General features: G+C 36.2%; 1 protein-coding gene across 2 annotated transcripts in view; it reads right to left on the bottom strand.

Annotated features, from left to right (window-relative positions):
* The window catches only part of LOC150090726 (tripartite motif-containing protein 2-like), a 158,611-nt gene that overhangs the window by 92,634 nt on the left and 38,665 nt on the right, over positions 1-27,312 (bottom strand). Inside the window, exon 1 of one of the 2 annotated variants that reach the window (XM_090372356.1) lies at positions 24,606-24,656. The exons of the other annotated variant lie outside the window; for it this stretch is intronic. Within the exon in view, the coding sequence (XP_090228482.1) occupies positions 24,606-24,623 (18 nt within the window). The 5' untranslated portion in view covers positions 24,624-24,656. Of the gene's footprint in view, positions 1-24,605; positions 24,657-27,312 lie in introns of those variants that run through there. 2 annotated transcript variants of the gene reach the window in all.

Here is a 27,312-nt window from a genome sequence, read left to right as displayed (position 1 = left end):
ATAAAACAAAACGCTTCAGGCAACGTTTGAAGGTCTGTTCGCGCCTCTTAATTGGTTATTGTGTTAAAGAATTTTATGTCGTCAGCATATACTTGGAAACGCACATTACGTCATGTGCACTTTTTTTTTTTAACATATAATGTTCAATCGCAACTGGTTTAATGCAATTATCATATCTTGTACAAGTACCTGAAAAGCAGTGTGTTGGTGCCTTGAATTAAAAAAAAAAAAAAAACACCTATATTGGATATTTATCAAGGACTGGTCAAGTTACCTTATGATTAGTCATATATTTCAATATATTATATAAATTATGTACTTATATAAATTAGCTACCTAAAAATCTAAATTTCTCTGCGCTCCTTTTCAAGAAACGAGAAGGTATTCATGAATTAGTGCTAAATGCAAAAAAATCTTACATGTTAATAAATAGGATTATTTTAAAACCTCGTTTAACCACACACAGGTAAAACGTTTTAAAAACTGCATTAAATATCACTTAGAGCATTGTCAAAATCATATATAATCCTTATAGCGATACGTTTACATTCCACTATTGTTAGTGGGCATGCGCCTAATCACGTCTTATGACACTCAAGGTTTTAAAAATAGATCGTTTGCTTTTCACATATCTATTCCTACATTTTGTTAGTGTCTGTGTAGAAACTACACAGTACCGACCTCCCAGCTAATAGAATAATTATGTTTGGACATTGTGGAACTATTGCTAGAGGATACTTTTTGACTTTTCGTTTCGAGAATAATGAAATGAATGCAATTTGAAGAGATATTTTAAGCAAAAATATCTAGAATAAACATATTAAGAATTCTGAATAGCGTAAATAGTTGTCGATATTATCGGACTAATCACAAAATTGCAGGAATAAACGCTACGGAAACTCATATAAGCGTGTGGGTAGCAATGTATTTAACGTCAATTTTATTTCTTACCAAATTTCAAGAAAAAAAATATATAGTAGTTTAAGCCTGGTTTTAACCGTGGGTTGGGCAATATGGCCTGAGCAGCCCTTGCGCCAAAAATAATAACAACAACAACCACCACCGTGGGCTACTAACAATTAGCATTAGTTGAGGCATACGATGCAAAAAAGCAAACTTATGCAGCATCAGCCAAAAAAAAAAACCCTCCCATTTCATCACCCATCCATCCATTCATTCATTCCAAATGCCTGTCCAGCTCAGCCTTAAATTTATTTAGGCTATCAACTTCCACAACGGATGGAAGTTTGTTCCAGCAATCAACTATCCGCTGGCTAAAGGCAAACTTCCGCACATCTATTCTACAATTGTCTTTCCTCAATTTGAATCTATGCCCCCTCAGGTTCTTAATACGAGCAAAAGGAAGAATCCCATCAGCAATAAAGAACAATCAACAAAAAGAATCCCCACTTGCATGTGCTTCCCCCTATGTATGTAGGGTTCCAGCAAAAAAGTAATTTGGCACAGATCCTTAGACTTTACAAAATGCTTCTGTCAATAATTCGTTATTATAAGAGTGATTTTTATCTAAGATTAAATTAGAAAATCTAATTTATTTCCTCAGTTTGCATTCACCCGCTCTGTTTTCTTTTGGAAGTCAATGAGATCCTGTCTGTTCCTCATTGCTGGTGAACTGATTGGGGCACTAGTCGAGTTAAGTATTTATTGCGTTTTCTTGCACACATCACTTCCCCAATTTTACATAACAGAATATTGTTACCAGCTCAGAGGTATCCGGCCCGCAGTACATTTCTTGACATTTTTGGGATTATGGGTCCCACGACTTTAAAATAGCGTTCCCCAAAATTGACTCCACACTGACTTCTGAAAATATCTGTTTTTAAGAATACTCCATTTCATACTCCTTTTTTATGGTGTTTTTTTTTTTTTTGTATCTTCTTTGGTATTTAACAATATTATCATAGTTATACAATAAAAATGTTAACGATTGTTGGATTTTCATATTAAATTAAATTAAAAAAATATTAAACTAAATATTAATACTGATAACCAAAATTAGCCCATTTTTTTTGTTTGTTCCCCATTTAAAAAAAAAAAAAAAAAAAAAACAGACGCCCCTGATAGTCCAAACCTCGTGATTCTAATACAGTGGCTAGGCAGTGTAATATCTTAATAGTGCTAACCTATTTTTTGTTCCTTGCTTGTACGCAGCTATGTGGCATTTTTCTAGCTGCTGACCAATAACAACACATCGCATACTCACACTGCTACTGACCACAAGCTCTATCTGCAGTGCCTATTTGGGAAAACGAAATCATAGCAGCTTAACTGAATGATTCAGCTTGTTATATCTAAAACCCGCTGTTTTATTCAGTTCTATATTATCAATCCAGTTCGATTTTCTAGTAGCTAGAGATTTCTGTGAAATGAAGCTAATGACCAAGGAGAAAAATATCGAAAACAATTTCAGTATACTGTACATTTGTATATTTACTTCTAATAACATTTACTAAATAAGTTAGTGACTCATGTGATAATGAATCTGGATAACACCAGTCTGTACATCAGGAGGTGAGTTCGGTTTGACCAGTGAGTTTTGCCCTTGGTGATACGAGATTTCAAAGTTCAGCTTACAAGGTAAAGTCCCAAACTTTAGAATAAGCTCTATCACACGCAAATAGCGCAGACTGAGACTAGCGGAAATACTTTCCAATAACTGAATAGTTAAGACGAAGAGTCGTGCACTGCGAGCTGTTCCAAACGGTAAAATGCAAACTACTCAATTCTCTCATCCAGCTACACCTCGACGCTCTGATGAAGTCAGTGACACAGAAGAGTCACCGCCTGTTTTACCTGTTCAGTCTACATTGGTGGGAAATGGCAATTGCTTGGAAGATCAGAATTCTCTCAATGGTCAACCTAAAAAAAAATCCGTTCGTTTTCTCATAAGTCCCGATCCACCAAACCTGCACCTCCATTCGGGCCTGGAAAATTTTGGGCTTGGGCTTGCTCTCCTGTGTGCCCTGCTGAGTAGTGTGAAAGGGTCTGCGATCTGTCATATGATCCACATTGGCTCATTAGAAATTTTAGGCTTTGAATGTCTTGGCGGTCTAATATTCATCACGCCAATTCTCATTTACAGCAAGCTCGGCATCTGGTACAACCGAAACATCAACATAAAATTGTTGATTTGCTCTTTACTTGGAAATATTGCAATTGCTTGTTACTATTACGGACTTGTATATTTACCGTTTTTAGATGCTTCCCTCGTATTTTACACCACGCCTCTGTACACCCTTTTGATCAGTTGGATCTTTCTGAAAGAAAGTTACTGTATGCCGGAAGCTGGATACCTAGTGCTAATGGCGATTGGTGTGTGTTTTATGATTTGCTCGGCTTTCCTACCTCGAGATACTAACTCCTTTAGTTTGTACAATAACAACAGTGATTTTATTAAAGGTACATTATTAGTTGTTGTGGGTTCTATGTCCCTATCAGTGACCTTAGTATTGCTAAGAAAACTTCGCCAAGTTTCTGCATTTGTAATAAGTTTCTGGTGGTCTGTTATCGGTTTAGTGTTCGCTTTCTTGCTCATGTACTGTCTGGATAATCTAAAAATATGGAACTGTGAAGTAGAAGGTGTGCATTTAATTTTAAATGGTATTTCTGGATTGATGACCAACGTGGTGTTAATGGTGGCATTGCGCTTGCTGCAAGCTGGGAAAGTTTCGATCGCTTTGAATTCTCAAGTTATAGGAGCCTACCTTTGTCAAGAACTTCTTCAACGTAAATCGGCAAGTGTTCCAGCTATTATAGCTAGCGTCTTTATTATTTGTGCCGTGTTAGGATCCATACAAAAATTGGCTATGATAAAACTTCCACCACAACCAGAACTCTGGGAAAAATGTGGGAGATTGCGCCCGAAGAAAATCAGTGAAAACAAGGAAATACTAAAGCTGGTAAATAAGGACTATAAATCTTATGGGTCAGTGTAAAATGTTAAGAGACTCACAAGATTTTCAGTGTTTAATATACTTAATATGAACTGTAAGTAATTTCATTTTTCAAATGTTTAATCAAAACTCTTTAAATGTTTAGATAGTGTAGGGTGGATTAAAAGTTTTGAAAATTTTAGGTAATTTAAGATGTGGCCAAAAGTTTAAGACGTGGCCAAATCATGTGCAATTTTTTTTTTTTTTTTTTTTGTATAAGATGCTGAATAAATGTTTTTCCCGAGAAAACATTGAATTGCATTCCATTGATTAATGCTATCTTCTTGCTCGAATTTATGGCTTAAACTGGAGAGGAAAGAGAGAGAAACGTCTAAATTTTGGACTCCCAACTAGCTCTTTTATACCAAAAGTATTTCTGTAATAAACTAAGCCTAACACCACATATATAAACGTTTTCCATAAATAAAGTATTTATTAACCAATGAAAAATTATTTAAGGAAGCATATTATAATTTTACTGTGGGCATTCTTTAACAATTGCTTTTAGATTGCGCAACTTATTTGAAAATAAAAAATGTAGCTTATAGCAAACAGCTATACTGTACTTCCACCTTATTCAGAAACTAGGCTTCTGATTCTTTGTATGACGTATAGTTATGTGAAGTGTTTTTTTTTTTTTTTTAGGGTTTCAAGATTACTTCGGCTCCTTGAATTTATTAAACCAGTTTTATATTGTTCTAATAACATTCCATCCTACAAAGTTCAACCCCTAAACGATTATGTACTTGGTATTTATTGTGATAAATGTCCCGTCCGCTTGAAATGGCCAGACGTAATTGTCTTAAACCTGTGGTTAAGGTCAGAATCGATTACAGTATATTAAAAAAAAAAAAAAAAGTCATAATTGAATTCTTATATCCATTAAAATCAGCTTATAAAAAATTATACCATATACAGTTCATAATTACAGATCTAGGTATGAGAAAGTTGTTTTTTTAGGACTAAACTTCAATTTACTCAAGCGTCTGAAACACAAGTACAATTGATGGAGTTTTTTTTTCTCATTATTATTTCACAAATGACTTAATAAACATGAAGAAAGAAAGTGTTTTTTCTAGATGAATATAACGTCCGAAGAACTCATTCTTGGCAAAAATCAAATTTTATAATAAAAGTGCAAGGTACCGTTTGGTTCCATTTGCCCAAAGAGCAGAGCATCAACAGTCTGCAGTGAAACTGCACTGTATGATTACAGTAGAAAATGCGTCTACAGAACTATTCATTTTAAAAGATATTTTCCATGCACATTGCTTACTATTAGTGACAAAATAATGTTCTTGCTTCATCTTACATTACCATACCAGAAGGTCAGAAGCGAATATCTTAAAATGATGGTTCTGTTTTCGCTGAAAAAAATAAATATGTTGGTTGGGTTATTTAGCATATCGAAATGGGAAATATATATATATATATACACTGTATATAAGCTGACCTAACACGGTGTATATGGATTCTTTTAAAATGCTAAACTTAAAACTATACTATTAATTCGTAACATCTCTCAGCACACATTCTCAAATAACCTTACAGAAAAGTCAAATTTTCAAAAATATTTTATTACCAAATTAAAGATAAGTAATATAAGGTCAAAAATAATGTTCCATTTTAATGTTCAGTGGTTATTCTAAAGATTAAATAAATTCCCTTCCCAGTGGATATGCCTCTTAATTTATATCTCTCATTTATATCACTTTGTTCATTGATTCTCTTGACAAAAAAAAAAAAAAAAAAAAAAAACAATCAGTGAATAGTTAGGTAAAGAGGAAGGAAAAAAATTGTCTATATTTCATCAAATACTCAAATTGTAATATCGTGATTTACAAATGTCAGTTAGTCATTTGCGCAAACACATCACTTACTTAATTTCGTATTTAAAAATTAACTCATTAAATTCTGGTTAATATCAAGCTTCATTACAGATTGAGACTTGACTTTTCGAGTGATATATGATTTATCTTTGTAGAATGATGCAAAACTCGAGGTTAATATCGTGAACGAATATATATTCAATAACGGTTTTCATAATGTATAATAGATGGCAATTTAATAATCTCAAATAATTAAAATATATAGTCATCAATTCTTTTTACTAGTAAATCAATATTGTAAATGTATTAAATATCAACAGTTTGTTCATTAGCGGCCAAGAAATCTTAAAAAATTCTGAATTAAAAAAAAAAAAATGATAGCATTAGGGACATGGTCACGTTTATAGTTTCTGCAATTTTTTTTATTATGGAATATTATATAACCAATTCATTTGATAGCAAGTCAGTTACATATATAAGTATTAGTTAGAAGAATCAAAAAGAAATTAACTTTAAATATTTGAAAGATATTAATGATTCTATACACTTCTTCAAGTTCAGCAATCGTCAGGTATATCAATAAAATCATCATCACCAGAGCTCTGCCAAAGGCAGGTCCCCATGCATAAACTCAATACATGCATAAATTCAATAACCATTTTTCCTCAACTCTCCCGCCATCAGATCTTTCATCAATACCTCATTCTCCCAACACCATGTCCAATCCAATTTCTCTACCGCCTTCTGATTATTTCAGTCAAACATCTCTTCTCACCCTTCTCGAACCTCATTTCTCACTTTACAAATACTTACACTCATCTGTTCTATTTTCTCTCCTCCTATTTCAATATTTAACTCACACCTTTCTCTTCCCACTCTCATAACCTTCGTTTTCTCCATATTTATTCTCATCGCAAATCTATCAACTTTCCTTTATCCTATTTACCAATTTCTGCAATCCTTCCTCAAAATCTGCCTCCAGTGCCATATCATCTGCAAATCTAACACTCTCAATAACCATTCCCACCATCTTTACCCTATGTCTTATATATCTTGCATAAAAAATAAAAATTACAATATCACTTCCTGTTATTAAGGTGGGTAGTTTCTATTGTATGGATAAAAAAGTAAAATAATATAAAACCTCCATCTTTTAAAAAATAAATAATTTTTTTTTAAAGTCATGAAGTAAATCTCACAGTATTACAACTATAGATTAAACATCCAGAAGCATAGTAGTGGACAATTTTAGTACATCTGGATGTGAGAGATCCGTGTAAAAAGAAATTGTATTATTTAAACTTACTGTAATTCAAAATTTAAGAAGTTAAAAAGGACTGTGGCTCAAAAAGAAATGCTGATTTATTTAACTTGCTGTGAGGCTGAATGTAATGCTAAATATAGAATGCGTATACGCCACTTGTTTCCAACTGATGGTGGTCCAAGGACCTGATGATTTAAATTTTATAGATGCCCAAAATTATAGTTCTAATTTTATCGATATGCATGTTCGAAAGTTGGGGAGCCACTGGTATAAAACAAGTTTATCTGACAGATAACATCAATCCAACTTTTACGAACGGCATCAAACAATATTAGCAGGTTTGTTTGGTTTTTTTTTTTTTTTTTTTGTAGGGTTTCAGGCATATCAGCAACATAAGCCATATTGAGGTGCATATAATATGTCTAAATGAATAAAAGAACCTGTAAATTGCATGTGTTCTGTAGTCGATTTTCTGTTAGCTTAACGAAAAACCTAAATTTGTTGGATGAAAAATCCTGCTGTCCTCGTCTGAGACCGACTAACTTGGCCACCTTGTGAAAAAGGCCCATAAAACTTCCTCGCGTCATTGACGGGATTCGAACTTGGGTTTTTTGTACCCGCTGTGGGATGATAACACCAACTGTGCTACCTGCCATGGCTAGTAAGTCACGTGAAAAGCAAACGGTAGTATTAATAACATCATTTAAGGAAGCAAAGCTTATACAGCACCAGCAAAAAAAAAAAAAAAAAAAAAACTCGTCATTTACCCTACCCTTCTAATAATTTGTCCCGATTTAGTTTAAATTTATATTCAAACAAACTAACCACCGCCACAACTGCACTCCCCTCCGGAACCATTCTTTTTTTAGTTTAAATTTATGTCCCCTTGTGTATGCCATCTGAAAAACAGTAAAGATGCCATCATAATTTAGTTTATTCAATACATTTTAAACCTTATACCATTCAATTATTTTCGCCAAGCAGATGCCTAGTTTCTAGACTGCAATTTATAGAAGCAATCTTCTTTGGTAAGAATATCTTTTGTGCACCCAACTACAGTAATCATGTTGCTCTTCGCTGCACTCTTTCCAACAGACCTGTATCCTTCCTAAAATAAGGTTTACAAATCTATATTCAGTGTTCCAGATGTAGCCTAACCATTGCTTTATACAATGGGATAATCACCTCTTTGTCTGCAGGCAAAGTTCCTGTATATCCCCAAGAGAACCTCACGAGCTCTTCTAGTAGCCTGTCTGCACTGTTGAGAGAACATGTCGCACTGAACAATTGCCCATAGGTCTTTTTTCATGTGAACTGTGTAGAGTTAACAAGGAAATGCTGAATACAGGTTTGGAAACCTCATTTTAGGAAGGACAGAGGACTGTGGAAAGGGAGCGGGAGAAGCATCATAATTAGTTGGGTGCGCAAAAGGATATTCTTACCAAGGAACATGGGTTCTATGAATTGAAGTCTCTAGAAACCAGGCATCTGCTTGGCGACTTAACTGAAGGGTATAGGTTTTAAATGGATTGAATAAACCAAATTATTATTGCATCTTTACTGTTTTTCAGATGACACACACAAAGGGACATAAATTTAAACTGAAAAAGGATGGTTGCAGGGGAGATATACGGAAATATCAAATTTCAGATTCAACTAACATTTTTCTCGATGAATTTTTTAACTTCAGCTATGCATCCCTAATATCGATATGTCCAGAAAGGTTAAATTATTAATCGCCAACTATCGAAAAGAATACGATTTTCTTATATGATATTATTTTCATAATAGGACAAATACTACAATATTTATTTTTCTCAAGAACCACTTCGCACCACTGTACTGTACGTGTTATTAGTAGTGCGTGTTCCATGGGTACGTTGCTGCTTCATTGGAATAATCGAGTAAAAGCATTTCGCGTGTCAAAGGCGGCAAGCGAGAATGCGTGACATGCGTTGCAGACCCCTGTTGTATACTAAATTATAATGGACAAAATGATTAATTAACTGTAATTTACTGAATGTGGGCAGTCAAAGGCGAGTTAAATTTTTATTGAAACTTTTAACTCTGCTATTGCTGGGGAATCACTTACTACTAACTATACCAGGATTAGCTACAAAACCGCACTTAATATTTACATATACTTTAACGATTTGTGTGGCCCATCAATCTTTTCTTTTTATTTTTCACCAAAATGCACACAAAATACATACATGCTTGCTTCATCCTTTCGTTCTTTTGATCTCTCAAGCGACTCTGGAGCTCACCTTCACTTCCAATTATTTTCCTATGGATGACCACCAACAATCACTGACGTCGCCAGCATGGCATGGGCCTGCATTACAAATAAGTAACATCACACTTTCCTTTAGAGAAGTGTTATTTATTTGTCGTTCAGATCAATACCAGGTAAAAAGACTGTCAGACAAGTTTTTAATTTGCCTAGTCCAGTAGTGAAACTACAAGTTCTAACGACGAGATTCACGAACGAGAGACTGTGCACTTTTACTAGTAATTAAGCGAAACCAACCGTTCGGGCCTCCAGATCCTTCAAGGGGGGGGGGGGCCTCAGTGGCGGACCTGGCGGTATGGTAGTTTTGCCACTGGTGTAGTCTATCTACTGTATATAAAACAGTGTACACAGGTACTGCTTTAATGTTTACGTTTTCATTTAATATTGGAAAGCGAACTGGGATTGAAGAGATTTTGAAAAGTATTACGTATTTATTTGAAGACAAAGCAGTCAAAATATACTTTGGTATAATCATGTTTATTTCCGATTTGGAAATATGTACATAATGGAGAAACGTTTCGTGGTATTTATCTACCACTTCTTCAGTGACTGAAAAACCAGTAACTAAGGGTTATTATTATTATAGAATTATTTAAAATTTTTAGTAGAATTAAAAATTTTAAATTTAATGACCAAAGCAGGACCCATTGGGAAAAAGAGGGATACAGAAACTGGCCCACAAAATTTACTTATATTGTAATTTAATGTAATTAAAAACTAACGAATAATACATGGAACATTTAAAACAGCAAAAAATATGTAAGGAGAAAATAAAACAATACACAACAAAAGCTGCTATAGTGGTTTCGGCACTTGTCACTCGTTTGGAGAGGTTTAGGTTCGGATTCCGTCGATGATTGGAGGAATTTCTCAAGTCCTCTTCAGATGGGTCTGGAACAAGCCGAATTGAGGCCTGTTCCAGACCAATCTAGAATAAATAGAGTTTCTCAGCCCGCACGACATGGAATGGGTTCCGTGAAAACACACTTGTGCAGACATAATGCGCAACATGGCCTAAGTGGATGATGAGCATAAAATCCATACAACAAAGTCATGGTACGTTTATCTATTGCATGATAAATTCCAAAATTACGAACAATCTAGAGACAAAAATTGTGGCTAGCACCGAGAGTGCTTAAATGAGCCCTGAACCAGAGACCTAGATGTGCGTAAATGAGAGTTTGGGCATCATCTTGACCAAAACTGCAGGATCGAAGACTAACCATTTGCGTTACGTTAATAATTAAATTAATGATGAAATTGCTGTGATTCGAACTTGGGTTCAAAAAAAAAAAGAAAAAAAAAAAAGGCAGCGTATTCATATTGGTAATCATGTCAATCCCCGCTTGACTTGACTAACTGAACAGTTAGATTAGGTTATGCTAGTGTACGATACTGACGTGCTAGCATTTGTAACTCTGAAAACTTGCACGTAGCACAACTGTCAATCTACCTATCAATATCACGTATTATCAATGCAAATGTCGTTTTCGTCTGCTGACAGTATGCGTGACCAATTAACGAGCCACCGAATCTAAGGTAAGAGGAGAAACACATGAATACGTTGCCAAAATCGGCCTTTTAGGCTCAATTAAGATGACACTTTAAAGGTTACGTTACTTTAATAATTAAACAGATAGTAATATAATTATAGGATTAGATACTAAATCCCTAACGGGGAATAACCGAGAATCTGACGCTACACGTGTAGGAGTGATAGGTGATTGAATCGTTATTTCTATTTCGAGAACCTTTAACAGCTGTTGGCTGGTGGGTTTTCACACACTGTTTCAGTAATTATTTCAAAATTTACAAATTTGTTAGTTACAAAATCATAAACAGGTACACACAACATAAAATTAAATCAGGCGAAACAATTTCTAACGTTAAGTTAAACTAACAATTTACAATATGCTTCTTCAGCTATCTGAAAGAGAGACAGTGGCGTGTTATACCTTCATGGGGCCCAAGGAAAACTGGAATTTGAAGGCCCCCAAATCCCATTTTCCATTCCGAATTTCATTCCAAGGCAGTCTTTATTTTTTCAATTAACTCAACTATTTAAGGAAGAAAATTCGGGCCTGACATAGCCCAGTGGTCAGGAGCGAGAGTGTATAGCACGCGTTCCTTGAGTGGGCCGGGATTCAAATCCCTGACTACTAAATACGATATTTGTATTTACGATTTATTGTAAACTCTACTGACTTGGTTGTCGTGCCGGAGTATAAACAGAAATTTAACTAAATATAAAATTTCATCAAATTCGGTAAAACCATTTTTGAAAAAAAAAACGTAATTTTCAAATTAAGCTTCAAGTAAAGTTTATTGACCTTGGCAGGTAGAAAGTTCAGTTTCCGATAAAAATCACTTAAAAAATATTAGTAAAAAAGAGAAATGAGTTTTTGAAACAGTGATTTTAGGGTCCCCTCTGCTCGGTGCCCTAGGCAGATATTTTCTTTGCCTATAGGATAACGCGCCCCTGAAGGGAGGTAGTATTAGTATTGACAAATATCGCAAGGAAGCAAGCTTATGTAGGATTAGCCAAAAAAAGAATAATAAAAAAAAAACATATCCACATCACCTGTCCGATAATTTATCTTGTTTCTCCTTAAATGTATACAAACTACCCACTTTCGCAGCAACAGATGGAAGTTTCAAACTGAACTGCATGCATACAGCGTCCCTAAACACCAGCTTTATATGGTTCTTCATGGTAAGAACACGTGACACTGTTACTGAAGGGGGTGCTCCATTTCGGGAAAAGGATAGAGGTACATAATAAATTGGCCACTCAGGATTTAATTTCAGGAAAAAATAGTGAAATATACTTTGTGCCAATGAGATTCTGACATTTTATGCTGAAAGAGAGAGTACAAGAAGGTGAAGTTGGCTGTATATTACGAAAGCACTATGGTGGAATTAAAAACTTTCACTCTAATCACCCTCTAAGAACAATATGCACAAATGTGCAATCAAGACTTATGATAATGCCCTGATTATCACGAACCACGTCAATAGCACCCTCCATCAACTAGCAGATTTTCTCAGCCGGTGTGGCCTCAGCATAAAAATAATACTGATTTGATTCAAACTTAAAGTTTCATCTCTCTCCAAGAACTTCACATCAAAATCTTCGCAAGTTCGGTTGAAAAATTAAGCAGAATGGGGGTGCAGCATCTACTACCCAAGGATATACAAAAACAAACTGTTCCAGGTGTGTGTATAAACACCACCTCCCTGCACCTAGCAACAAAACTCTAGCAACCACCTAGACTGTCGATTTCCACTAAGGAAACCTTACAACCTTTTCTCCAAGTTTCTGAGATGTGACCTGTATATGAAGAGGCTGTAGTGTAGGGATTCACCGTTTCTTTACTTGAGTAATAACCATCAAAAAATATAATTTTCTTATATCACCAATTTCGTTTATGTTGTAATAACATAAATGCTATTTTTATTATTTATTGGTATATTTTTTCTCAATAGTAGAAAGGCCGCGGTATCATGAGTTAGAAATCGCTGCTATTATTCACCAGATGGCAGCACTAGTATACACGAACTTTTTTTTTTTTTTTTTTTTTTTTATTGTAACTTTGGAATTCAGTTTAGCTACAGAAATATCTAAATAAAGTTCCGTCTATCGACAATACTTTTTGTAATTTTACTGAACCGAGTAGAAAATTTTGGATGAAACACAAATACACTAGTTGCAATTTAGCTAAGTCCAATCATTGCTCAGAAGATATACTCGGATGCTTCTCAAACATGTGGTTCAAATTGTTGGAACCTCATTGTTGGAACAATGCCAGTCCATCTAATTTCCTGTATATTATACGGTTGCAAACAAGTATAATTTTATATTTTACATGGTTAGCAATAAAAATGGGTGCAATTATTTCACTTCCAGGGATATTTACTGCAGGATTTACAGGAGGCAAAGTAACAGATGTCACATTCACTGAATACACAACTCTGCTAGTTGAAGTTGAGTTGCGTTTCTATTCGTTACTGTTCCTAAGTTTGCTACGCCAATTTCAAAACTGACAAAAATTTTATTAAGGATTTTCCACAAATTGGGAAAAAGGAAACAAAACTGAACTGAAATAAAGACTAGAACAGCGACAAAAAAGTGAACGTTTATGCGCAGGTTCACCAGTTTTCTTGAAATAAATTCTACGTATTTTATCACTCCCTTTTATATTTTGGCGAATGGCTCATCAAGATTTTCCAAAAAAGGTCCATTTAGAAACAAAATAAATTAACGTTCAACTAAACGATATTTTTGACGCCAATCCTTGCTTTCTCTGACCTATGGTTTCTGATTGTCTTACACTTTTAAAAATTATTTCATTAACCCTAATTTGATATCGAATAAAGGAAGTAAGGACTTTCGCTGGGAATACCAGACTTTTGCATTCAAGACGTTTTTTTTTTTTTTTTTTTTTTTGTTTTTTTTAACAAGGTTCTGGGCTGTCCTGTATGACTAGAGACTGCCCTGAACCTTGTTCAGCGTTGACTTCGTGCTCTGTTGTCCCAAATCACACATGAACCACAACATTTTAATACAATTTAATTTGTTAACTCAATATCAATCCTTAGAACTTTCACGCGGCCAGTAGCCAATTAAGTCCTTCATATTTAACTTTATTAATTAAAAGTTGGAAATTTTCATACGTCTCCTTTAAGTGACCAAATATGCAACTGGAACAGAAGTATAAATGTTTCCCTTTTGAAGGAGAACGCTCCTCAGACTAATTTTGGAGTACTCGATGAGCAATTCTGCACTCACACACTTCATATACAAAGGGTACTAGGAAAGTTTTGCAATATGACGCAACAATGAATCACACGAAGCTGCTTGTTGCTGCATGTTGAGACATGTTCATACGTGCATAGTAGCCGCCGCGCCAAGTCGATGGGCTCAGTTATTCATTAGTAGTGAGAGTGTAAAGTGCTTGCGATGGCATCGTGGTCACGAAATGAGATAAGGACAGTTTTGCGGTATAATTTCGTGCGTGGTTTAACCATAGACCAGTGCTTAGAAGAAATGACTCTTGCACTAGATGATTGTCCACATCGTACAACGATATTCAGGTGGTATAGAGAATTCCAAAGGGGAAATTTCACTCTGGAGGATTCTGAGAGGCCGGGAAGGCCACGAACGTCAGTTACGGAGGAAAACGTTACTGCTGTGAGGAAAATGCTTGACGAAAACAGGCGAGTGACCTACCAACAGATAGAGGATACTTTGGGCCTAAATGCACCAGCAATTCGTTCGATTCTGCAAGATCATTTGCACGTGAAGAAACTTTGTTCTCTCTGGGTGCCGCATCAACTGACTGAAGAGCAGATGACACGACGTGTGACTTGGTGCCGGGAAATGTTAAAAAAGTTTGATAAGGGACAATCTCGGTATGTGAACAACATCGTGACAGGTGACGAGACTTGGCTGTACTATTACGATCTGCCGACCAAGGCTCAAAACAAAGTTTGGGTCTTTGATGACGACGACACACCCGTAATTGTCAGAAAATCCCGATCTGTAAAGAAGAAAATGATAGCTGTATTTTTCAAATCGAGTGGAAATGTGGAACGTGTCGTTTTGGACACGCAGAAGACAGTCACAGCTAAGTGGTATACTGAACAATGCCTGCCTAAAGTCATTGGATCTATGAAGAACCTGCGGCCAAAGTCAAGAATGGACACCTGGTACCTCCATCACGATAATGCTTCAGCTCACCGCGCCAAAGCCTGCACCGAATATTTGACCACGACAGGACTGAAACTTCTCGAGCACCCTCCCTACAGTTCAGACCTTGCTCCCTGCGACTTTGCACTGTTCCAGCATGTGAAAATGAAGCTAAAAGGGAGGCGGTTTTCCAGTGATGAGGACCTTCTACGGGCTTGGGACAACGAGTGTGCTTTACTCCCTAGTGAAACTTGGCAGAACTGGTTTAAAGATTGGTTTCGGAGGATGGAGAGGTGTATTGAATGTAGAGGAAATTACTTTGAAAAAATTAAATAAACAAAGCTGTATTGCAAAACTTTCCTAGTACCCTTTGTACTGAAGCTTCTAAGGCGTTAAATAATCCGGAAATACTGCTTCAATCGACAAGCGACTCTTGCTGAGAAAAAAATATAAAATACACTCCCCGTGGTGTCTAAACTAAGAAAGTGATGATCTTGGAGGGATCATATTTAAGAGCATTGCGTCTTGATCACAGGATCTATCTCTGTAGAAGACTTTGAATACCCAAAGCTCGCTAACTCATTTAAGCTTGTTCTCAAGAGCTTTTGTACACTGCTCAACAAAATTAACAAAAAATGTTTTTCATGAATATTTTATTGTAAACAGTGTCGCCGAAAGCAAATATTATATATAATAGCCATACTGGCATTCATATTCCGAGTATCCAATAGAAATCGATTTACTACCTTATATTATGCAAATTATTCATGCCTATAAAAACAAGGGTTGTGACATCACTTCATTCCTAGTTTTCGGCTTGCTCAGTGGGATAACCACATTTTCAGTACTCAGAATAGCAAGTCATCTTCGTTTAGATAATCGTCTTAAAATGGCGAGCCATTGCACGACTTGAAGCTGGGCAGTCGCAGACAGAGGTGGCACATTGGCTTAACATTTCACGCAGTGTCATCTCGGCACTATGGAAGCAGTTTCAGGAGAGAGGAACCTTTACAAGAAGAGCTGGCCAAGATCGCCCGAGGGCTACGTCAACCAGGACAGACCGCTATTTGGCTCTAACAGCTAGACGTAACCCAACGATATCCTGTCATCACCTGTCTCTTGAGGTTGCTGCGGCCACAAGTGAAAACATTTCCAACCAGACTGTTAAAAAGGCTCAATTCAAGTGAACGCAAGGAAGCCAGTGGCTTGTATCTCATTAACCTCAGAATGTTACTTTTCTTTACTGTCCTTTTAACAGTGTTCTAACTGATGGCTTGTGTCACGTGATTACAGTACTTCGCATAAGTGCAGGAGTGAAAGCACCCTTCCTGCAAGGGTTAAATTAAATTAACCTCCAAAAATGATTGCAGTTTTGATAACCAAATTTGGTATTTACTTATTGCTGTAAATAATGATTTGTCTATTCTTCTCTAGTTGAGAGAAATGTTAAATTGTTGGCTTTGTAAATAATGTGTATATTAGTTTTACTTTTGATCTGGTTGTGTTGCCTTACCGATTTGTGTAAGTTTTGCCCACTAGTGTCTTAGATTCTTTACACTCTTGCTTTCTTCCTGTTCTTGTGATGCCTATTTCTTTCATCCCCTTGCTCTTCTTCTCTTTCCCACCCACTCCCTTACCCCTACTTCTCACGCTATGTTCCTTCCTTTTCATTTTTGCTTACTGACGTTAAAAACGTTTTTACTGGCGTTATTCCAAAAATTTTGTAACGAAAAACCGTTATGCGAGAAGCGTTACGGAAGTGACATCATCTTCAGATATCGCCAGAAGCGAATTATTGTAACTTTTATTGTTGCAATCATACTTGTATGATGGCAACAATAATTTATCGTCTACGTGACCAAATGTAATGAAATTTTGCAAGGAGCTTCATCTTAGCTCTATAGTAGAGGAAAAATTTTCAAACCTCTGAAAATTGCTGTAGTTTTTTCAGAAGGAATAGTGGAAAATATGAACATGTGATCAAGGAAATTTTCTCACGTAATAAACGAGATAATGTGGACGTATAGCATATCACTGGAAAACTAAGGAATTTTGAAACAGAAATAAAGGTTTTAAGATACAAAAAAAAAAAAAAAAAAAACTGTATAATAGTTGAATCCTCACCTTATGCTTGCCTTAAAGAGGTATTATTTAGCCGAGTCACCCCATACTTTTGTCCACTACTGTACGGGTAGTGAGAAATTCGATGCTGTGACTAACATTGTCATGAGCTTATTAGGTGAAGAACAGGAAGTGTAACCCTATCCAATCTTTGTTAAGTGGGCCACAACACAGTGAGTTAAACGTTATTCCATCAGCTGTAGACCAAATTTTCTGCAGAGAGGGGTGAGTAATGTATTTCCAAAATAGACTTCAAGGTGAAATATGAATCTCATAGCTGCTAGTCGATTGCGTTAAGCAATTCCTATTCAGGAAATCAGGCCTCCGAGTCCAGCGGACACCTGCTGGGATATTTGGTACTTTTACCCCTCCTAGATGTAATATTCATTTTTTACAGCGATGAGTTTCGTTTTGGGTGTATTTTGTCCTCAAATAGCAAATCCTGGGAACTAGTTCCCCATTAACGAGCATCCTAGTCACTGAGAGCATGGTGAAGGCAGAAGGGGGGACCTATATATTCAAGTGGGTGACAAGGGACAGGGGCGGTTGCAGTTGTTGCTTTTAGCTTTAGCTTAGCTTAGGAGACTATAGAGTTGTTGTGGTCAGATTTTTGACATGCTGAAAATTAACCCAGAGGCCAAGGAGAACCCTTCAACTGCCCATTCCTCGCCTTGTCCTTTGATTGAAGAATCGTTCATGACAGAAATCTACCCTAACCACTAAAAAAGCCGTTTCCGTTGTATTATCAGAAGTATCACTCCCAGAGACCAGGGAGCTGAAGCTCCCTGCAGAACTCAGTAGGACCAGAGAGGTACATACATAGAACCAGTTTCAGTTGATCCAGACAGTTATTTACTGGTAAGTTCTACTTGTTTTTATCCTCATTTTTAGTACATAAGCATCCCTCCTCATTGAAACATTTTCTGATGTAACATTACTTGACATAGTACTCCCCAATTAGAGTAACATAATGAGTCAATTGTTATACATAGAAGTGGTACAGCACTTGTAATTACCTATATACTTAAACTCTTCTAAGACGTGAATTGGATCACAGAGTACGAGCAGTCACTAAGACATGAAGAACACGAACCTATTGTAATACCTGTACCATTAACTTTTCATACCATCATTCGTATGTACTAAATTTTACCTCTTATCTCTAGTGTATGACATGTACCTCTTACCTTTTATTTCTAGTGTATGACATGTATTTAGTAATTATTGTATAGTATTGTTAGTTTAGCAATAAACATTGTTTTGTTTATGTACTCTTGCCTCTGACCTATTCTCCTTGCTATACGTTACCGTTAGCAAAAGAACCATAGCAAAGGATTCCGCTTATATATTATAGTCCTGACTATAATATATAAGCGGACTTTGGAGTGAAATAAACAACGTATGATCCAAGCTGCAAGTTCTCCTTATCACGACATTGAGCAGGACTTTGGGGTATAGAGATCATTGTCCTATTATAAAAACCACTAGACAATCACATAAGTTCAGTGGCGTTTTCTGGAACATCATTACTAATGATCAAACCCGCCTGGTAATCTTGTTATATACACTGCATCTAGTAATAATAAGAGTTGAAAGTCTTATCCTCCACAGGAAGGATGATGACCAGAAAAACCTCAATGTAACAAACTTTAGGAAATGCGTTAATTCGAAAACGCATCTGGTTTCAAGTCATGCGGTGTTTTCAGATTGAATATCATCTTTTTCTTTACAATTAAACTCAGGCTGGAAAACAGTTCTGCACATTTACAAAACCATTCTTCAACTTGGACATGTCGTCATCAGATCTTTCGATAAATACTACACGTAATGGAACAACTATAGATGGTATATTTAGTCGTGAACAAAAATCTTTTCAATGTAAAAATTATATATCCTCCTTTAGTGATGACAGACCAATACTTTCAGTAACCGATATGTAATTATTATTAATAAAATAAAAACATTGTTATATTATTATCCATGAATTTTATTAATATCTCAAAATTAAAACGTTTTTAACGCCTGCCGATGACTCTTAAATGTAAAACATGTTAAATATGCTAGCGGCAGGACACATACCTGGTCTAGAATTCTTTTATGAATATTAATAAGGAGATTTATTAATAAATAATAATTTCCTTATTAATAATAACTCTTAGTGGGATAACAAGTTTTCTTGTTATCCCACTAAGAGTCTCTGCTTGTTGGTGGTCCCTGGCATGCCTCCGCGTGGCATGGAATGGGATGGGAGTTAGGGGGGCAGCGGACCAGGTATTCACAGCCCCCTGGATACAAAGATGCCAGGCTCCGGCATTCAACATAACACACACAAACTTTACACACCAATACTTATTTACACTTGCCGGCTTTGGCATATTTGCATTTCAGACGCTACTGCGGTACATAGTAGAAACCCTGGAGACCGCCATAAAAACCAAGAATACCTTAAATCCCATTAACCCCAAACCACTGCACAGCTCGTCGAAACTGCTACCATGAACATGTGACATGGAGCTCTGAAAAATGGGGTACAGTTCTGTACTATGAAGAGTCCTGTTTCAGCCTACAAACAGATTCTAGACATTATTTCATCTGGAGACAACGAGGAATGCAGTACCATCCCTCCAACATCAGAGAAAGAGACACTTACGGTGGAGGCGGCGTTCTCGTGTGGAGCGGAATAATGATCAGCGGCCGCATCCCTTTTCATGTTTTTGATAGGGTACTGTAACTGTGCAGAGGTACCGAGAACAGATCATCGAACCTTACGTGAGTCTTTTTAGGGGTGTGGTTAGCCCAGATTTTCTTTTCATGCACGACAATGCCACTATACACAGAGCTCAAGTGGCGGAAGAATCTTGAAACTGAAGATATCCAACGACTACCGTGGCCAGCACGATCAACAGAAAATTCCGATGGAACGTGTGTGGGACGCCCTTGGGTGTCGCATTGCACACACACACCGACAGCCAACTCCTCCTTGGTCTGCGTTGGAAGAATGGCATTTGTTGCCACAGAATCTTATAGATATCCTTATATCGCACATGGTTCACAGCTGGCAGGCATGTGTAGCCATTGGAGGGGATCACACGTCGTACTGATGTCATGTAACCATATTTTCGTGCATCTTGTATCGACTTCTTTAATGTGACCTTTTTGGTAATTCTTATACAACCCCTATAAATGTTCTTTATACCTGTACGACGTTTCTCGCTGTCTCCCGATTTCATCGTTATTCTATGGCACACCACCATTACAAATTACATGAGTTCACTGCATGAGTTACACCACGTTTTCTACGGGTTCTGTTAATTTTGTCAAGCAGCGTAGTTCTCATATACAGTATTTTCATACTGGGAGTAGTCAATGTGGCCAGTACACAGAATCTGGCATTGAAATGAAATTTTATTGTTTCTGATGAGAGGGCACTGCAGTTCAGGTCCATGTGCGATGGATCTGATCTGCCAGATCCACACTCTTATAGCAGAATGTAGATTTGGATAAGAAGTGTCCTCTTCATTTTTGGTGTTACAGCCTTGTTTTAAATAAGCAAAAAATAGCAATCATCTTCGAGGCTTCTCGGTTCACGCCATGTCATGGAAAAGAAAAAGGCAGAGACTTTTACTTACCTTGACTCCATTTCCTAGACTATTCAAACACAAGGGTGGGTAAACTTTGTATGAAGGACATGGTTTATCTAGGTCACCAAGTTTCATCCCCATAGTCGCACAACACACCTTTTAAACAAACTCTGCAATTCGGTTTTACAACAAAGATACCACAAATGTAGCAAAATGTGTCAAGAGTTTCTGTGCAACCTTTTATTCCTATACTGTATTAAATGCTTGCAAACGTGGGATTTGCTTTGTTCTGCGAACTAAAACAATACAGGGGACATCATACTTAGTGGGCTGTTCTCCATTTATATACTAAAGCAGTCTTGCGCCGCAGACATCCTTGACTTGATCTCTTTCGTGATCATATTACAAAAACCAGTGAATACTAGTGACTAACCCAGCAGTAATAAAAAAACATGCAATATCTTTTTTATGTATTTATTCATCAGTATGACATTTTTAGAGAATACGAATTTAAAAAAAAAAAATAGCCTAAGCCCAAAGCCATTGTAGGCCTATGATATTAGCAGAATATGAAAGATAAAAAAATTTAAATTTCACTTCAATAGTTAGGCAAAGGCTGCGTACTTCACCATAGACAACCGAAAAAATTTATGGAGGATAATATTGAAATACTGACGCTTCGCGGCCTCAGGTGTGTTTATTCTAAAATATCTATCCAGCTTCGTCATTTATTTACAATTTTGTTTCCCAATCGATGTTGGCTATTTCTTTTGTCTTCGTGTGCAGAGACATATGCAAGTACAAGATTTTTTTAAAATATACTCACATTTACTGAATATTATTACAGTTAGAGATTCAACTGACTGGAGTACCTTTTCACAGGTTAACAGGGAAAAGTGGTCAGCCATTTTAAGTAAATCTAATAAATCGGCAGGATACCTAAAGGTGATGAACACGGCAAAGTCAATACTGTAATTGCTCGTCGCAAACGTCTTTCACAGTTTTAAATCACCGTGAAATATGCTGTTGATAGATGAACAAATCTTTGCTCGAAATGGCAGGCATTAATATTCCTTGGTCGTCTCTGCACTCTAGAAATAGGTCAAAGGTGACAATTGCTAAAGGCACTTCGTATAATCATGACGCGTCCTGCAGGGTTTGTTTAAAATGAAAAAAATAAAAACGTGAGGGGGGGTTGAATTATTCACCATTGTATATACGCACACTTCAATTTCATGGTTCATACAAAGGTGAACATTGCGGAACTAATGATTGCCATTAAAATCACAGCGACGCCCAAACACGCGAAGAATATCATCATAGCGTGTGTTTTTGTATAAAAGGTTACAAAAAAAATTTCCAATGGCTATTAAAATGAGAAAATGGCAAACAAAATAATGCAGTCTTTCGAAAATAAACGGCTTAAAGGTCACGGGCAATTTCTAACTTTTGCAATTTTATACTGAAATCATAACATCCACCATGCACTCTTATAGCAATCACAAAGCTACTTTGTTTAAAATTCAAATTGTTAAAACGAAAGGAATCTACAGTGCCTTTCAGAAAGTAAAAGATACTAGTTGGATCAGGCATCTCCGCTAAATATAATATAAAATATTATGTACGTATATACAGAATGCAGAACATAGTTTGCAGTTTCAAAAACACGTGACACTGAATTGTCACGTGTTGATACATCTGGGTTTTGTGATCGCGATCTGTCCGACTGTTAGGAAAAATTTCGCTAGGATGTTCTCTAACTTGAAATATTTCAAGACATTTAAACACGGTAGAACCGCACATGAAGTGGGTATTTTTTTGGAGGGGCTGATGCCGCATAAATTTGCTTCCTTGAATCTGTTTAATTAGCGAAAAGTCCTAATACAGAATATAATACGTAATTTTAAAATCGTAGTCTATAAAAGAAAATTTTACGAAAAAAATGTTTATATATTTAAAACAAAATAGAATACAAACAATTGAAAACAAATAGAACACAAAAAACACTTTTCTTCTCTTGTCAGAATAATTTTAAGTAAAATCATTAAAAAAAGTTTTCACTTTTTTTAATGATTTTACGAACTGTATCATCAAATTCTGTTTTAGGAAAAAGGCGGTTCTGCGTAAATAAAATAAAAAGAACAAGAAATCAGTCCAATTACACGGAATACGAATTGGTGAAGTCGGAATAAGTGAGGTTTTACTGCAGTAAAAGGTTATGCTTGTTGGGATTCGCCTCAGATTCAAAAATGATATTCAACTCGTTAACCTTGAATATCACTTTCGATTTTCTGACTGAAAAATAACAGGAGATTACCGACAAATAATTACGTTGGATGGCTAAGGAATCGAACCCGAGTTTCCGGTTGAAAAAGAAATCGCGCACCCTCATCCGAAACCGACTAACTTAGTGATGGTGTGAAAGATACCCATAAAAATCCTTTTCGCCTTGATGGGATTCGAACCTAGATGGTTTACAGACGGCATGTGAGATCGAAACCATTGTACCAAGCAAGAAGCCGACCGGGCTAGCCGAGTGGGTAAAGTACCTGCCCGGCAACCCAAGGTCGCGGGTTCGATTCCCGCCTCGGGCTTGGATCAAAGTACTGCAAAAACCTTGGGAGGTGCAATATGGCCATAGAAGCCGATGCGCCAACAACTACCAAATCAATCAATCAATCACCAAGCAAGTGGGCACTTCATTCAGAAGATACTAGTCCTTACGAAGTCAAAGTTCCTCCCCACCTAATGATTTGGATAAAGTATAGTACACGTGATTTCAAAATCAATAAACAGATCTGTGATTTGCGCAAAGGCAACTAAGGCCACGAGGGGTAAATAATCGGTACCAGTAAATTGCACGCATTCTACAGTCGGTTTGCCATTTTTCAAGGACGGAAACCAGTTTCCAAGAAATATCATACAATACTTGCCCAATTAACTTTGCCACAATGTGAAGAAATCTCACAAAAGTCTCGCGCTATTCCGACGGGAAGCATTTCAAAGTATCGAACCCACTCCTTTTCTACACAGCGTGAAAGAGCGGCCATCTATCCATCTGCTACCGCGAGGGTCCATAAACAAAACAAAAGAAAAGTAAATTATATTTTATATTCCATTTAGAAATAAATGGCTTCAGTCTGTGAAGATATTTAATGGCATAATCTTGAAGGAGCGGAGATAATTATTCCTACACTTCAAGGTCTGAATAATGTGCTCTAGGCGCATTCATCGACAATAATTAAGGTGATTTTCATCCCTATTAAGAATTCAGCATTCCATGGTTCGCGACATAGTAATTAATTTTTTTTTAGCAGAAACAGAGACTCAAAATGCAGGCCATTTCGTCACCATTAGAATTTTCTGGATACGCCACCGGTTTCAAATGAAATCGTTTAGCTCATTATGCATAAAATTCGAAATTTACTTTTGTACACAAACTTACCGAAACAACCAATGAATACCGCAGTCCTGTTACAAATACAGTATCTTATAGATCAAAGGAGTGTACTTACAAAACGAGGATATCTTCGAAAGTGAGTGAGAAGGAGACTTGTTTGGTTACACCAGCAAAAAATATTCTTTGCACGAATAAGCAAAGTTCACTTCATATAAAGTTCACTTTATGCTAACTCCCACCTTTCATTATACAATTCTCTTTATGTGGCACGTCTGTATGAAATTTCTCAGCTGCCAGCAGTGTGATAACCTTATGCTATTTCGAAAGCTGTTTTTCGTATTGCCTCGATTCCATTTAAAATTTCAAAATAAACTTGAATAATACGATCATACACCAATAAAAAATTATCAAACCTTACAAAATGCTCGATTTAACTACGTTTCCTATCTATAAGAGTTTTGACGTCAGTACATACCTGTTCGTGGTGTGGCATGTAATACAGACAAGCACGCGCCAAAGGTATCGATCCGTCTAGCCTGCTGCATTTAATAGCTTCGTGGAAAGAATTCTTTTTGTGTGGCTCATTGTACTGTAGACTATATTCACTCTCCATTGTTTCTGAACCACGTGCGATCGTGAATTGTCCATCACACTGTCCTAATTTTACTGGCCGATAACCAGACAGAAGCACTGACCATCCTTTCAGAGCTAAACAGCCATGAACTGGCAAACGCTCTTGGTATTTTGACACCAGAATGGCAGACAATACGACCATTCAGTTGAAATACCAGCATACAACTGAAGCGAAACCACTCAACTCTGACTAATAAAGTGGGACCAGTTTTGATTACGTGCATAAAAAAATAAATAAATATTCAAACATATTCAACAACAAATAAAAATTAACAACTTATGACTAGCTAATTTGCAATGCTGTCGGCATTCATTTGCTTCTTAAAGATTAAGAATAGGAAAAAATAAAAAAGAGAAACCGAAATGAAGTTTAAAACTCAACTAAACAATTACGCTGCCTTTACCATACATCGTTGATTATAAATCGTTCCACAGATAATTCAAGTCACGTACAGTTAACATATAATAAAATTATTTGGAGAACTCCAAATTCTAAAATTACTGCGTGAAGCAAATTTCTGTGCCCCAACTCCAATGCGCAAACAGCGTAAAATTATAGAAATTATAAGTACATATAGTGTATACAATAGATAGACCGACCTATAAAATTGAAAGGCATAAACCAATAATACGCTACTGTCTACTTCCAAATGATACATCTGAGAAGCTTATACAGCAGTCGAATAATAAAAAAAATAATAATAATAATAAATAAAAAAAACCACGAAAAAGCCGATACTGAAAAAAAAAAAATAATAAATAAATAAACACTACGAGCTACGTGAATAATATTGAGGTAGCGCTAGTGTCTATTACTTTATCTAAGTTATCCGTTGCTAGGTTACCAGCATTAGACATCATTGAAATGTATATTACTTCGCCTTCTGCAAAATTTCAGTTGCTGCTCACGTGACCGTATAGTGGTGAAAACAGAGTATATCCTGTTGGGAAGGATAACAAGAATAAGTGTTTGTTTTAAAAATATTTACATTTATTTTGTTTTTTTTTCTTTTTCAAAATACAAGGAAGGAGATTGGGAAATGCGAAAGAATTTCGAATCACGCTGTATCTGCCCTCAAAGCACGAATACGTCATTAAGGCACTCTACCTCCCTCTGACAAAATGTATGAATTTTCCTTGGGATTTGTTTTCCTCAACAGAATGAGCTATCAACTCGCTATATTATCACCGCCACTGATATTTTGCCAGTGAAATCCTTTCCCCTTCCTACTTTTCTTATCTCTCAATTTCAGCAAATCAAAAGGTCTTATTTTCTGCTTCAGGAAACTTTTCAAAAAAGACCTGATTAAAAAAACAAAACAAAAAATTCTCAAAAGAACACACATTTATTATCAACAGCATCAAAATATGCTAGAAAAGGGCAGAAATTTCATATTACTGCATTTACCTTACAGCAATTTACTAAAAATAGGAGAAAATTCAACTTACGTACTTATTATTATTTATGGTTTTCAAAAGGTTATTATTATTATTTATATGGCGCAAGGAAGCTTGAGGCTTATGCTGCACCAGACAAAAAAAAAAAAAAAAAAAATTCCCGAGTTAACCTGAGAGAGAGAGAGAGTCAGAAGTAGAAAGGAATCACCAAGAAAGAGAAGAATGATGATATCCATTATAACTGAATATACAGAAATATCGTGGCCTATATTATATGAAGTAATATATTCAAAAGGCTGATAAATGTAACTAATTTAATTACAGTTAACCAAATTAATTCAAAGGTGTAATGCAGGGATGTAGAACATCCACCTTTTTAAGCAATACGTACTTCAAAGTTCTGTCTACAGAAATGACACGTTCAGTAGGCTATTTGGTTTTTAGGAGCATTGGCAACTAAGGCCATATTGCTCCGGGGATATGCGGTGGTCATTCCCTGACCTTTCCGCATCCTCCGTATTTGGTGGTCACAGGCTCGAACCTCGGTCTAATCAAGAAGCATGTGCTACGCACTGCTGCTCCTGCCCCACCTGGCTACGGAGGCGCCACGTTCAGTAGGACAGCCAGTGATGATAACACTGATTACAATAATGATGGGCATAATCGGGAGCTTATAATCCATTCATTCCACTGTGGTTAGCACTTAGATTTATTTGCTTCGTCAACATCTCGGCCATTAATGATTATTCTCTGGCTAGGGGACACTTCCAATGATGGTTAATATTTATTTTTTTTTCTTCGAGAGATTTTTTCTAATAATTTTAAATCAATCAAATTGACCTTTAATACAGTTTGCGTATAAAATATCTTATTAACGAAATACATCAATATATATAATAACACTCAACAAAAACATTAGTTTTCTTACATTCTTTGGTGTGTCTTGTTTTTATTTTTAAAGGCGCATTCGGCTGTAAACAACTCGACTCCGAATGGACGAATTTCGATGAAATTTTGTATTTGGTTTCGAGACAGATTTGTAGCCATCTCAAAATTTCATGAAAATCGACATTCCCTTCCCACCCAGAAAATCAAGTTCTTTTTGTGCATAAATGGAAGTATGTTTCAGAAGTTTAATCGTAACTCGACAA

Source organism: Mastigoproctus giganteus, chromosome 1 (genome assembly GCF_048544385.1).
Source record: "Mastigoproctus giganteus isolate SK-2022 chromosome 1, ASM4854438v1, whole genome shotgun sequence".
Taxonomy (NCBI): domain Eukaryota; kingdom Metazoa; phylum Arthropoda; class Arachnida; order Uropygi; family Thelyphonidae; genus Mastigoproctus; species Mastigoproctus giganteus.
The sequence above is the reverse complement of the archived record's forward strand: the minus strand, read 5'-3'. Positions and strand labels throughout refer to the sequence as shown.